Source organism: Somniosus microcephalus, chromosome 8 (assembly GCF_052327205.1).
Source record: "Somniosus microcephalus isolate GS21.2 chromosome 8, FLI_Smic_1.0, whole genome shotgun sequence".
Classification (NCBI taxonomy): Eukaryota; Metazoa; Chordata; class Chondrichthyes; order Squaliformes; family Somniosidae; genus Somniosus; species Somniosus microcephalus.
Window position 1 is genome coordinate 218,858,729 of NC_140994.1, and position 12,794 is coordinate 218,871,522.

Below are 12,794 nucleotides of genomic sequence, written 5' to 3' on the forward strand. Positions count from 1 at the left end.
TTTGGGCAAGAGATACAGGGGGGATGTGAGGGAAAACTTTTTTATGCAGCGAGTGGTGAGGACGAGAACTCGCTACCGACAGAAGTGGTGGAAGTGGAGACACTCAATGATTTGAAGGGGAGACTGGATAGACACTTGAGGGAAATAAACTTGCAGGGCTACGGGGATAAAGCGGGGGAAAGGGACTGACTGGATTGCTCTACAGAGAGCCTAGCACAATGGAAGATGGTTGTGGTGATTGAAGGTCAATCATCACAGCCCCAGGACATCGCTGCAGGAGTTCCTCAGTGCAGTGTCCTAGGCCCAACCATCTTCAGCTGCTTCATCAATGACCTTCCCTACAACATTAGGTCAGAAATGGGGATGTTCGCTGATGACTGCACCGTGTTCAGTGCCATTCACAACTCCTCAGATAATGAAGCAGTCCATGCCTGCATGCAACAAGACCTGGACTAGGTTCAGGCTTGGGCTGATAAGTGGCAGGTAACATTCGCACCACACAAGTGCCAGGCAATGACTATCTCCAACAAGCGAGAGTCTACAGACTGCCCCTTAACATTCAATGGCATTACCATCGCCGAATCCCCCACCATCAACATCCTGGGGGTCACCATTGACCAGAAACTTAACTGGACCAGCCACATAAATACCGTGGCAACAAGAGCAGGTCGAAGGCTAGGTATTCTGCGGCGAATGTCTCACCTCCTGACTCCCCAAAGCCTTTCTACCAGCTACAAGGCACAAGTAAGGAGTGTGATGGAATACTGTCCACTTGCCTGGATGAGTGCAGCTCCAACAGCAATCAAGAAGCTTGACACCATCCAGGACAAAGCAGCCCACTTGATTGCCACCCCCTCTACCACCTTAAACATTTATTCCCTCCACCACCGGCGTACCGTGGCTGTAGTGTGTACCATCTACAAGATGCACTGCAGCAACTCACCAAGGCTTCTTCGGCAGCACTTCCCAAACCTGCGACCTCTTCCACCTAGAAGGACAAGAGCAGCAGATGCATGGAACACCACCACCTCCTAGTTCCCCTCCAATTCACACACCATCCTGACTTAGAAGCATATCGCTGGGTCAAAATCCTGGAACTCCCTACCTAATAGCACTGTAGGAGTACCTTCACCACACGGAATGCTGCAGTTCAAGAAGGCGGTTCACCACCGCCTTCTCAAGAGCTATTAGGGATGGGCAATAAATGCTGGCCTTGCCAGCGACACCCACATCCCATAAAAAAGTAATTTTTAAAAATGCCGGCATGGACTCGATGGGCCAAATGGCCTCCTTCTGTGCCGTTATGACTCTATGACTATGATTCTATGACTTCTATACTTTTTGGTGCTTTCTATTGTTGTTTTCAAGTTTCAAAAGTCAACAGTGTGGCAGGGGCTAAAGAACATTTTGCTGATTTCAAGGCTCCTGCACAAACCAGTTGCTCCCAGACATGGGTGCACTAGTAGGCCTTCCTCTTGGAATCGAACATGACTGGAAGAGTGAGCATAGGCCATGCTGAGCAGGACAAGATGCTAGAAGAGGGAAGAGGAGGATCGGGAGCAGGGCTGTCAGCAGAAGGCCATATTTGCCCAATGTGTTCAAGGAGCAATTCTCCTACCTGAACCTCAGCGACGACCAATGTTTGAGCCATCTGCACATCACTAAGGAGGTCGTCACTGAAATCTACCAACTGCTGTAACCACAACTCCAACTTCAGAGCAGGGCAAAGAGCGCATTGCCAGTGGCTATCAACTTTTGTGTGTCTGGCTGCTTCCAGGCTGGTGCTGGATATATTAGCAATTTCATAATGGAGGTCACTGAGGCTCTCTATTCAAAAAGAGATAACTTCATTTCATTCCCTCTTGCCAGAGGGAAGCAGATGGAGCGAGCACGAGGGTTTGCAAGGATTGCAGGTTTTCCCATGGTGCAGGGTATCATTGACTGCACACACACTGCTTTGCATGTGCCTCATGTTAACTCTGCCATGTACCTGAACCGGAAGGGATTCCACTCCCTGAACAAAGGCAGTGCATCATGCAGGTCAATGCCCGATAACCTGGCAGCAGTCATAATGTGTTCATTCTGTGGCAGTCCGCTGTGCCAGCTGCATTTCAGCTACCAAAAGGTGGCTACTGGGTGACAAGAGCTATCTGCTGATGAAATGGCTTGTGACTCCAGTTCACAACCCGTGCATACATGCACAGCATGCATACATTGAGTGCCATGCTGTCACAATCATTTGATAGAACAGGCCATTGCTGTGCTAAAGCAATGATTCCGCTGCCTGTTCTGCTCTGGAAGGGCCCTGCAGTACTTGGCGGAGCAGATCTCAAGATTTGTGGTCCTTCTCTTCTTAGGCAGTCCCTTGGAACTGAGGATGACTTGCTTCCACATTAAAAATGAGTTCTCAGGTGACTGATGAGTCCAATGCGGGACCTACAGTCTCCGGAACATAGAAACATAGAAGATAGGAGCAGGAGTAGGCCATTCGGCCCTTCGAGTCTGCTCCACCATTCAATGAGATCATGGCTGATCATCCAAATTCAGGACCCTGTCCCTGCCTTCTCCCCACATCCCTTGATCCCTTTAGCCTCAAGAAATATATCCAACTCTTTCTTGAATATATTTAATGAACTGGCCTCCACCGCCCTCTGTGGCAGAGAATTCCACAGGTTCACCACTCTCTGGGTGAAGAAATTCCTCCTCATTTCAGTCCTAAATGGCTTACCCCTTATCCTTAGACTATGACCCCTGGTTCTGGACTCCCAGCCATCAGAAACATCCTTTCTGCATCTAGTCTGTCCAGACCTGACAGAATTTTATAGGTTTCGATGAGATCCCCTCTCAATCTTCTAAACTCCAGTGAGTATAAGCCCAATCGACACAATCTCTCCTCGTACGTCATTCCTGCCATCCCAGGTATCAGCTTGGTGAATCTTTGCTGCACTCCCTCCATGGCAAGAACGTCCTTCCTCAGGTAAGGTGACCAAAACTGTACACAATACTCAAGGTGCGGTCTCACCAAGGCCCTGTACAACTGCAGCAAGACATCCTTGTTCTTGTATTCGAACCCTCTTGCTACGAAGGCCAACATACCATTTGCCTTCTTAACCGCCTGCTGCACCTGCATGCTTACCTTCAGCGACTGGTGCACAATAACACCCAGGTCCCTTTGCACTTCCCCTTCTCCCAATCTATTGCCATTCAAATAATAATCTGCCATCCTGTTTTTGTCACCAAAGTGGATAACCTCACATTTATCCACATTATAGTGCATTTGCCATGTTTTTGCCCAATCACCCAACCTGTCCAAATCGTACTGGAGTTTCACGACATCCTCCTCACAGCTTACCCTCCCACCCAGCTTTGTGTCATCTGCAAATTTGGAGATATTACATCCAATTCCCTCGTCCAGATCATTAATATATATTGTGAACAGCTGGGGTCCTAGGACCGATCCTTGCGGTACCCCACTAGTCACTGCCTGCCACTCGGAAAATGACCCGTTCATTCCAACTCTTTGCTTTCTGTCCGCCAACCAGTTCTCTATCCAAGTCAATACCTTGCCCCCAATCCCATGTGCCTTGATTTTGCACGCTAATCTCTTATGTGGGACCTTATCGAAAGCCTTCTGAAAGTCCAAATGCACCACAGCCACTGGTTCTCACTTATCTATTTTACCAGTTACATCCTCAAAAAATTCCAGTAGATTAGTCAAGCATGATTTACCTTTTGTAAATCCATGTTGACTTTGTCCGATCCTGTCACTGCTTTCCAAGTGCTCTGCTATTACATCTTTTATAATAGACTCTAGCATTTTCCCCACTACCGATGTCAGGCTTATCGGTCTATAATTCCCCGCTTTTTCTCTACCACCTTTTTTGAATAGTGGGGTAACATTAGCTACCCTCCAATCCATGGAGGGACAGGTGGGACAGATTGTGGTTGAAGGGGTGAGTGGGTGGGGTGCTTGGGTTGACGTGTGCTCCTTGCGCTGTTTGCGCTTGGCTTCCGCTTGCTCCCGGCGAAGTGACTCGATGCGTTCGGCGCCTTCCCGGATGCTTCTCCACTTTGTGCGGTCTTGGGCCAGGGATTCCCAGGCGTCAGTGGGAATGTTGCACTTTTTCAAGGAGACTTTGAGGGTGTCCTTGAAGCGTTTCCTCTGCCCACCTGGGGCTCTCTTGCCGTGTCGGAGATCCGAGTAGAGCGCTTGTTTTGGGAGTCTCATATTGGGCATGCGGGCGATGTGACCCGTCCATCGGAGCTGATCGAGCGTGGTCAAAGCTTCGATGCTGGTGAGGTTGGCCTGAGCGAGAACAGTGACGTTGGTGTGCCTATCCTGCCAATGGATTTGCAGGATCTTGCGGAGGCAGTATTGGTGGTACCTCGCCAGTGCTTTGAAGTGCCTGCTGTACATGGTCCATGTCTCTGAGGCATACAGGAGGACGGGTATCACTACTGCTCTGTGGACCATGAGCTTGGTGCCGGGTTTGAGGTCCTGGTCTTCAAACACTCTCTTCCTCAGGTGACCGAAAGCTACACTGGCACACTGAAGGCGGTGTTGGACTTCGTCATCGACGACTGCCCTTGTTGACAGTAGGCTCCCGAAGTATGGAAAGTGGTCCACGTTGTCCAAGGCCTTGTCATGGACTTTGATAATCGGGGGGCAGTACTGTGTGGCGGGGGCAGGTTGGTAGAGAACCTTTGTCTTACGGATGTTTAGTGTAAGGCCCATGCTCTCGTACGCTTCAGTGAAGGTGTTGACGATGGTTTGGAGTTCGACCTCTGAGTGCGCGCAGACGCAAGCGTCATCTGCATACTGTAACTTGACGAAAGAGGATGGGATGACCTTGGATCTAGACTGGAGGCGACGGAGGTTGAACAGTTTCCCATTTGTTCTGTAAATTAGCTCCACTCCAGTGGGGAGCTTACTGAGGGTGAGATGGAGCATTGCAGTAAGGAAGATCGAGAAGAGAATTGGTGTGATGACACAGCCTTGCTTGACCCCGGGTCCGTACGTGAATTGGGTCAGTGGTGGAACCATTGGTCAGGATTACGGCTTGCATGTCATCGTGAAGCAGGCGGAGGATTTTGACAAACTTTTGAGGGCAGCCGAATTTGAGAAGGACACTCCATAATCCTTCACGGTGCTATGTTGCATACTGCACAACCTTGCCATCATGAAGGAACAGCCCTTGCCACCATCTATCAGGCAAGAAGCTGAGGAGCAGGAACACGAAGAGGAGGAGGAGGATGAAAAGGAGGATGAGGAGGAGGAGGTAGCAGTAGAGGAAGAAGCGGAAGGGAAGCTGCAACCTAGACAGCCTCTTTCTGCCCGGGCTGTACGTGAAGTACTAATTCAAGTGCGATACCAGTAACCTCAACCATAAATCTCCATTCACCAACAGACCCACACTCCTACACTCCTTACCTTCACTCTGTCATTTACCGTCACATCATCCTCTTGGCCACAATACAAAAATAAAAGCCAACACAAAATACACATTCCAAACCAAATTTATAAATGAAATCATGCCATATTGCAGGCAAAATTAAACTAATCACCTTGTGTATTCCCTTAGTGCCTGTCTTCCGTGTGCCTTTGCCCCGTCCTAATCCTCCTATGAAGTGCTACTCCATTGGCTGCAGCCATGGCTGGTGGAAGGCTGCTGACTTTCAGTGGAGGATACTACAGATAGCCTTGGAGGACGACCTCGAGCCACTCTGGGACTAGAAGGCCCGGCTTCAGGCTGCACCATCTCGACATGGGCAGGAGCAGTCTGGGCCATCTGACAGGCAACAGCAAGGGCCCTGGCGGAGCGGCAGGGATGCGAGAACAAATACTATCAGCCACACTTCTGGGGCGGTGCCTCAGCAATCTTAGTAATCTGCTGGAGGGCAGATTGCTGGACTGAAGTGACACCATACGCTGCATCATGGTTCATGATTGGTTCCAGAAGAGTGTTGCTGAGGTTGGCCACCAGTTCCATGTTGGCAGAAGGAACAGGGAGAGGCAATATACACTTAATGGCACAGTTTTAAAGAGTGTGCAGGGACAAAGGGACCTGGAAGTTAATGTGCATAGGTCCCTGAAGGTGGCGGGACATATTGAGAGAGTGGTTAGCAAAGCATATGTGATCTTGGGCTTCATAAATATTGAGTACAAAAGTAGAGAAGTTATGCTGAACCTTTATAAAGCGTTGGTTAGGCCACAACTGGAGTACTGCATCCAGTTCTGGTCACCACAATTTAGGAAGGATGTGAAAGCACTTGAGAGGGTGCAGAGATTTACCAGAATGGTTCCGGGGATGGGGAATCTTAGCTACAATGTTGGAGAAGCTGGATTTGTTTTCATTAGAGCAAAGAAGGTTGAGGGGTGATTTGATAGAGGTGTACAAGATTATGACAGGTTTGGATAGGCTAGACGGGGAAAGGCTGTTCCCACTAGTTGGCGATACAAGGACTATGGGACACAGATTTAAGGTTTTGGGCAAGAGATACAGGGGGGATGTGAGCAAAAACTTTTTTACGCAGAGTGGTGAGGACCTGGAACTCGCTGCCAACGGAAGTGGTGGAAGCATAGACACTTAGAGGCCGATTTTCCCGAAGCTGTCGGGAAGAAGGCGGGACTACAACTTTCGGGTTTTAGACCCGCCTACTTCGATGTCCGGCCAATCCGCGTGATTTTCCCTTGATTGACCTTATTGAGCCCACCCAGCGGGCTCAACAGGCCAATTAAGGGCCACCCGGCAACAGGTGATGTCACAGACTGCAATTTCATCTGTCAAGAGTTCTTGACAGATGAAATATCAGTGTTTCACAGCTGTTTGAAGCTGTGAAACACTGACAGTCCGAGTTCTAACATGAGTCCTTCTGCGCAGACTCAGTTAGAACTCACACCGGCACTCAAAGCTGAAGGCTGTCACTTTTCACAGACCGCAACCATTCAGCTTTAAGTTCCGGCTGAGTGATGGGCTCCCGACGGCTACAGGAAGAAAGGCTGTTAAGGTAAGTACAGGTAAGTAAAAGTTCTTTACACACTTTAGACACACCAATCACACTTACCTTTGCACTCATGCACCCATCACTCACCTGAACACCGACATCGCGACCCCTCCAACTCCTTCAACCCGACGGCCCACCTGCTCTAACCTGGCGTGGTTTGGAGCCGTCGGGAATCCCACACGAAACCCCTCAAAATAGGGATTAGGCTAAAAACTGCCTATTAACTACCTGTTAACAAGCAGTTAATTGGCACTAATCCCTTCCCGCCTGGTTTCGGCAGGCCCCAGTGCGGGGCGGGTAATCGCCGCCTCTGAAAGTTGCGTGGAGCGGGGTTTTGGACGGGATGGTGTCGGGACCCCCGAATTCGGGATTTCCGCCCCCCCCCCCCCCCCACACGCCTGAAACCCCGCCTGACGGCTCCATGAAAATCGACCCCTTAGTGTTTTCAAGGGGAGACTGGATAGGCACGTGAGGGAAATAAACTTGCAGGGCTACGGGGATAGACCGGGGGAATGGGACTGACTGGATTGCTCTACAGAGAGCTGGCATGGACTCAATGGGCCGAATGGCCTCCTTCTGTGCTGTTATGACTCTATGGCTCTTCTCACCCCGCACCATTACCTCTGAAGTTCCTCAACAATCAATGCTTGGTTCTGTCCAATTTCTCATCTGCATGCTGTTCCTCGAAGACATCATTGTAAGAAATGACATCAGGTTGCACATGTATGATGATGATACTCAGCTCTGCCTTACCATCACCTCTCTCGACCCTTCCTGTTGTCAGACTGCTTATCCAACATCCAGTCCTTTGGGAAGACCAAAGCCATTATCTTCGGTCTTCCTATTTGACCTTCCAAAACCATATCCTCAACTATTCCGATGCTCTCCTGGCCGTCTTCCTCTTCCACCCGCCATAAACTTAAGTTCCTCCAAAACTTTGCTGCCCATATTCTAACTCACACAAATTCCCACTCACCCAGCACCCCTGTGCTCGCTGACCTACATTGGCTCCCGGTCCACCAACACCTGAAATGTAAAATTCTCATCCTCGTGTTCAAATTCCTCACTCCTCACTATCTCTGTAACCTCCTCAAGTCCTACAACCCTCTGAGAACTCTGCGTTCTTCCAAATCTAGACTCTTGTGCATCCCCGACTCTCATCACCACAGCATTGGCGTCCATGCCTTCAGCCGACTATGCCCTAAGATCTGCAATTCCCCCCCTTAACTTCCCCATCTCTGCACCTCTTTCGCCACCTTTATGATTCTCCTTAAAACTTACCTCCGACCAAGCTTTTAATCACCTGGCCTAATATCTCCTTCTTGGCTTGGTGTCAATTGTTGTCTTATCATGCACCCGTGAAACTCCTTGAGACGTTTTTCTACATTAAAGTTGCTGTGTAAATGCAAGTAGTTATTGGTTGTATCCATGTATGACATCTTATGTGACTGTGACCATGGTAAACTATCCCTCCTCGTCCTTCTCAACCTGTCTGCAGCCTTTGACACGGTTGACCAAACCATCCTCCTCCAATGCCTCTCCTCCATCATCCAGATGGGTGGGACTGCACTCGCCTGGTTCCAATGAGACCTATCCATTCGTAGCCCGAGAATCACCTGCAATGGCTTCCCACTCCCATATCATTACCTCTGGTGTCCCCCAAGGATTTATCCTTGGACCTTCCTATTTCTTATCTGCACGCTGCCCCTTGGCAGCATCATCCAAAAACACAATGTCAGTGTGTTTTTGGATGTACACGGACGTCATCCTGCTCTACCTCACAACAACCTCTCGTGACCCCTCCACTGTATCCAAATTGTCAGACTGCTTGTCCGACATCCAGTACTGGATGAGCAGAAATTTCCTCCAACTAAATACTGGGAAGACCAAAGCCATTGTCTTCGGTCCCCACCACAAACTCCGTTCCCTAGCCACCAACTCCATCGCTCTCCCTGCAACTGTCTGAGACTGAACCACACTATTCACAACCTTGCTGTCCTATTTGAACCCTGAGTAGAGCTTCCGACCACATATCTGCGCTATCACTAAGACCGCCTATTTTTACCTCCATAACATCACCCAGCTCATCTGCTGCTGAAACCCTCATTTCTTTACCTTTAGACTTGACTATTCCAATACCTTCCTGGCTGGCCTCCCAGCTTCCACCCTACATAAACTTAAGCTCATCCAAAGCGCTGCCACCCATATCCTAACTCGCACTAAGTCCCTTTCATCCACCACCCGTGTTCATTGACCAGCACTGGCTCCCAGTTAAGCAACGCCTCAATTTTAAAATTCTCATTCTTGTTTTCAAATCCCTCCATGGCCTTACCCCTCCCTATCTCTGTAACCTTCTCCAGCCCTGAAACCCTCTGAGATCTCTGCGCTCCTCCAATTCTGGCCTCTTGCGCATCTCCGATTTTAATTGCTCCACCATTGGCAGCCGTGCCTTCAGCTGCCAAGAAACAAAGCTCTGGAATAACAACAGAAAATGCTGGAAAAACTCAGCAGGCCAGGCAACATCTGTGGAGAAAAAATAGAGTCAACGTTTCGGGTGAAAACCCTTTGTCAAGACTGAAGAAGCACAGAAAATGAAATAGATTAAAAGACCAGTGGGGGCTGGGAGAAAACAAAAGAGAAGTGAAGCGACATTAAGAGGTATTCAAAATGAGACGAGATGGTGATAGGACTAGTGGAGACAAAAGACGGCTCAGATTAGGTGTGAAATGCGCTGGCAGAATGGGAGACAGCTGCCATGTGGGAGAGAGAAAAAAATAAATAAATAAAAAGGGGGGGGGTGAAAGGGCCAAAACAAAGGTGTGGATAAAAAATATAAGTAAAAATATAATAGGGGCCGAGGTTATGATCTGAAATTGTTGAACTCGATACAGGAAACTTTGGTTTATCCGGAGGTTGTATGTCCGGAAACCTCGATCTAACGGCAGAAATCAGCAGCTGTTTTGTTAGGTTTTTTTTTCTTCTCCTAGCATTTTTTTAAACAGTCAGTCTCTGGAAAGCCTCTCTGAAGCTGTTGCTAAGCTACAGAGACGCTTCCAAGGTACGGGCCGACTGTTTACAAGCTGTTGCTAAGCAACAGTGTTTGTTGTCAGATACGGGGATGAAAACCTCCGTATCCTTCAACATTAGCGCTGGTCTGTCCGGAAGTTTTCATAGATCAACATCACGCCGGTCCCGTCGGTGCCGGATATCGCGAAGTTTCCTGTATTGAGTCCGGACGTCTGTAAAGTGCCTAATCGGAAGATGAGGTGCTGTTCCTCGAGCTTACGCTGAGCTTCCGTGGAACAATGCAAGAGCCCGAGTACAGTGAGGTCGGAGTGGGAATGGGGTGGTGAATTAAAATGACAGGCAACCGGAAGCTCGGAGTCATCCTTACGGACTGAATGGAGGTGTTCCGCAAAGTGATCACCCAATCTGCGTTTGGTCTCCACAATGTAGAGGAGACCACATCATGAGCAGCGAATACAGTATACTAGATTGCAAGAAGTACAAGTAAATCGCTGTTTCACCTGGAAGGGGTATTTGGGGCCCTGGACAGTGGGAAGGAGGGAGGTATAAGGGCAGGTGTTGCATCTCCTGCGCTTGCACATGAAGGTGCCAGGCAAAGGGGAAGGGGTGCTGGGGGTGATAGAGGAGTGGACTAGGGTGTCTCGGAGGGAGCGGTCCCTATGGAATGCTGAAAGGGGAGGGGAGGGGGAGATGCGTTTGGTGGTGGGATCACTTTGGAGGTGGCAGAAATGGCGGAGGATGATCCGTTGAATGTGGAGGCTGGTGGGGTGAAAGGTGAGGACAAGGGGAACCCTATTGTGGTTCTGGGAGGGAGGGGCAGGGGTGAGGGCAAAGCTCTGGAATTCCCTTCCTAAACCTCTCCACCTCCCTGTCTCTCTTTCTTCTTTTAAGACGTTCCTTAAAACCTACTTCTTTGACCAAGCTTTTGGTCATCTGCCCTAATACCTCCTTATGTGGCTTGGTGTCAAATTTTGTTTCATAACGTTCCTGTGAAGCTATGTTAAATGCGCTATATAAATGCAAGTTGTTGTTGGCATAGTTACTACCTTCAGGGAAGCAGGGGGAAAATTAAGCCAGGGAAGAAAAGTAAATTCATAAAAAGTTTCTGGTCATGAGTGGAAATAAGTTAGATAGGAATATACAGAACCATAAAAGATATTGCAGCCCAATCTGTCCGGTTCCAATATCTATCAACTATCTTACCACACAATACTTCTCATACCCCTCAATCAAATGTTTGTCCGGTACATATCCAACTCTCTCTTAAATCTGCTGATACAGTCAACCCCGCTGCTTCCCTTGGCAGTCCTTCCCACACATTCACCACTCTCTGCATCAAGTAGTTAGATCTAACCTGTCTTTTCACACTCCAATTCCAATTCCAATTCCAATTAAAATGCTTTATTGGCATGAAAGTTTACAGAGAACCATATTGCCAAAGCTTACATAGCAAAAAGGTACAGTTTTCCAACATTCTGTAGGTGTCAATCGATTTGACATTTGTTGGGTACATACAATATTACTTTTAAACAATATTAATTTTAAACAGTCTTTGTACTTCATTTGGTACGTTCAATATTAATTTTAAACAGTCTTAATTTTAAACAGTCCTCAGGTTGTGACATGTTGTTACATATTTGGCCCCAAGGTATGGTCTGTCTCACTCCTTTCCTAAATTTGAGGCTTAGCCCTCTCGTTGTAGAATCTCTGACTGTGTTAAACGAATTGAGGTTGGCGTTGGAAAATCGATAAATTAGGAGAAATCTTCTAGAACTGGAGCAAGATTAAGATCGGAGGGGAAAAAGTTAGAGGCAGGTGTTAAAGTTCAAATTTCTATTGTTTATAGACACCCAAAAATATTAAAATATATCTGACCCGAGGCCATGCAAGAGAAATAATTGCAGCTGCCTGGTTATGTTTGGATTCAAATGCATCTGCTCGTTTTATTTTGAAAACATCTGAATATATTCCAGAGATTTTCACAAACTATTCTCAGGCTAACTATTGCCGGTGTGACCACTGCACCCCTTCAGACACATACCTCGGTGACGATGGTGGAGATGTACTGCTCCTTACTGTACTCCCATCCATCCAAACAGGGCTCCTGTTCTACCTCAGACATATTGAAGGAATCTGCGTCGGGAAATGTCTCCGAAAGATTCATTATCACGTCCAACCGGTACCGTCTGCATTTGCTGTACTGGAGTTTGCCTCGTTCTTGCACCAGAGGGATCGTCCGATTCATCCACGCTTCACTGAGATTGAGATTCCCGGGAATTAAGCAGCGATGCTCTGGAACGTCCCCGACGAAAACTATGGACATTCCACCGAAACCGTTGGGAAAGACACTGAGGCTCAAAAGGAAGAAGATGAGCTTCTGGAAGGGTCCCCATTCTCCCAGAAAAGCGGTAATTTCATCGTAATCCCGCATGTTAGTTGCAGCGGGAGGACAGGCAGCGATTTTCTTCCGTAAAACTGCAGCAATTGGCCGAAGGAGGGCAGACCGGAAGTTTGCAGAACTGCTTTATTTCAAAGTCTAAATAGTAATCCAGTCTTCACCCGACACTGTCTCCTCCCTGTACTCTTAAAGCGGAATCCTTTAGTAAACAACCTGTTTCAGCACTGAAATGTTCTTATTCTTTAGGCAGGAGAAACTATTTGTTTTTCTCCATGAAACAGAAATTATCACAAAAGTGCAAATTCTGTTTATATATTCAATTACATTCTTGTTGCATTAAACATATTTGTAGGCTGTGTGGCAT

General features: G+C 48.1%; 1 protein-coding gene across 1 annotated transcript in view; it reads right to left on the reverse strand.

Moving 5' to 3' along the window:
- The window catches only part of LOC147114107 (organic cation/carnitine transporter 2-like), a 317,180-nt gene extending 304,649 nt beyond the window's left edge, over positions 1 to 12,531 (reverse strand). The window contains exon 1 of the mRNA XM_085995727.1: positions 12,074 to 12,531. Within this exon, the coding sequence (XP_085851853.1) occupies positions 12,074 to 12,463 (390 nt within the window). The 5' untranslated portion in view covers positions 12,464 to 12,531. The remainder of the gene's footprint in view (positions 1 to 12,073) is intronic.
- Positions 12,532 to 12,794: the final 263 nt, after the last annotated feature.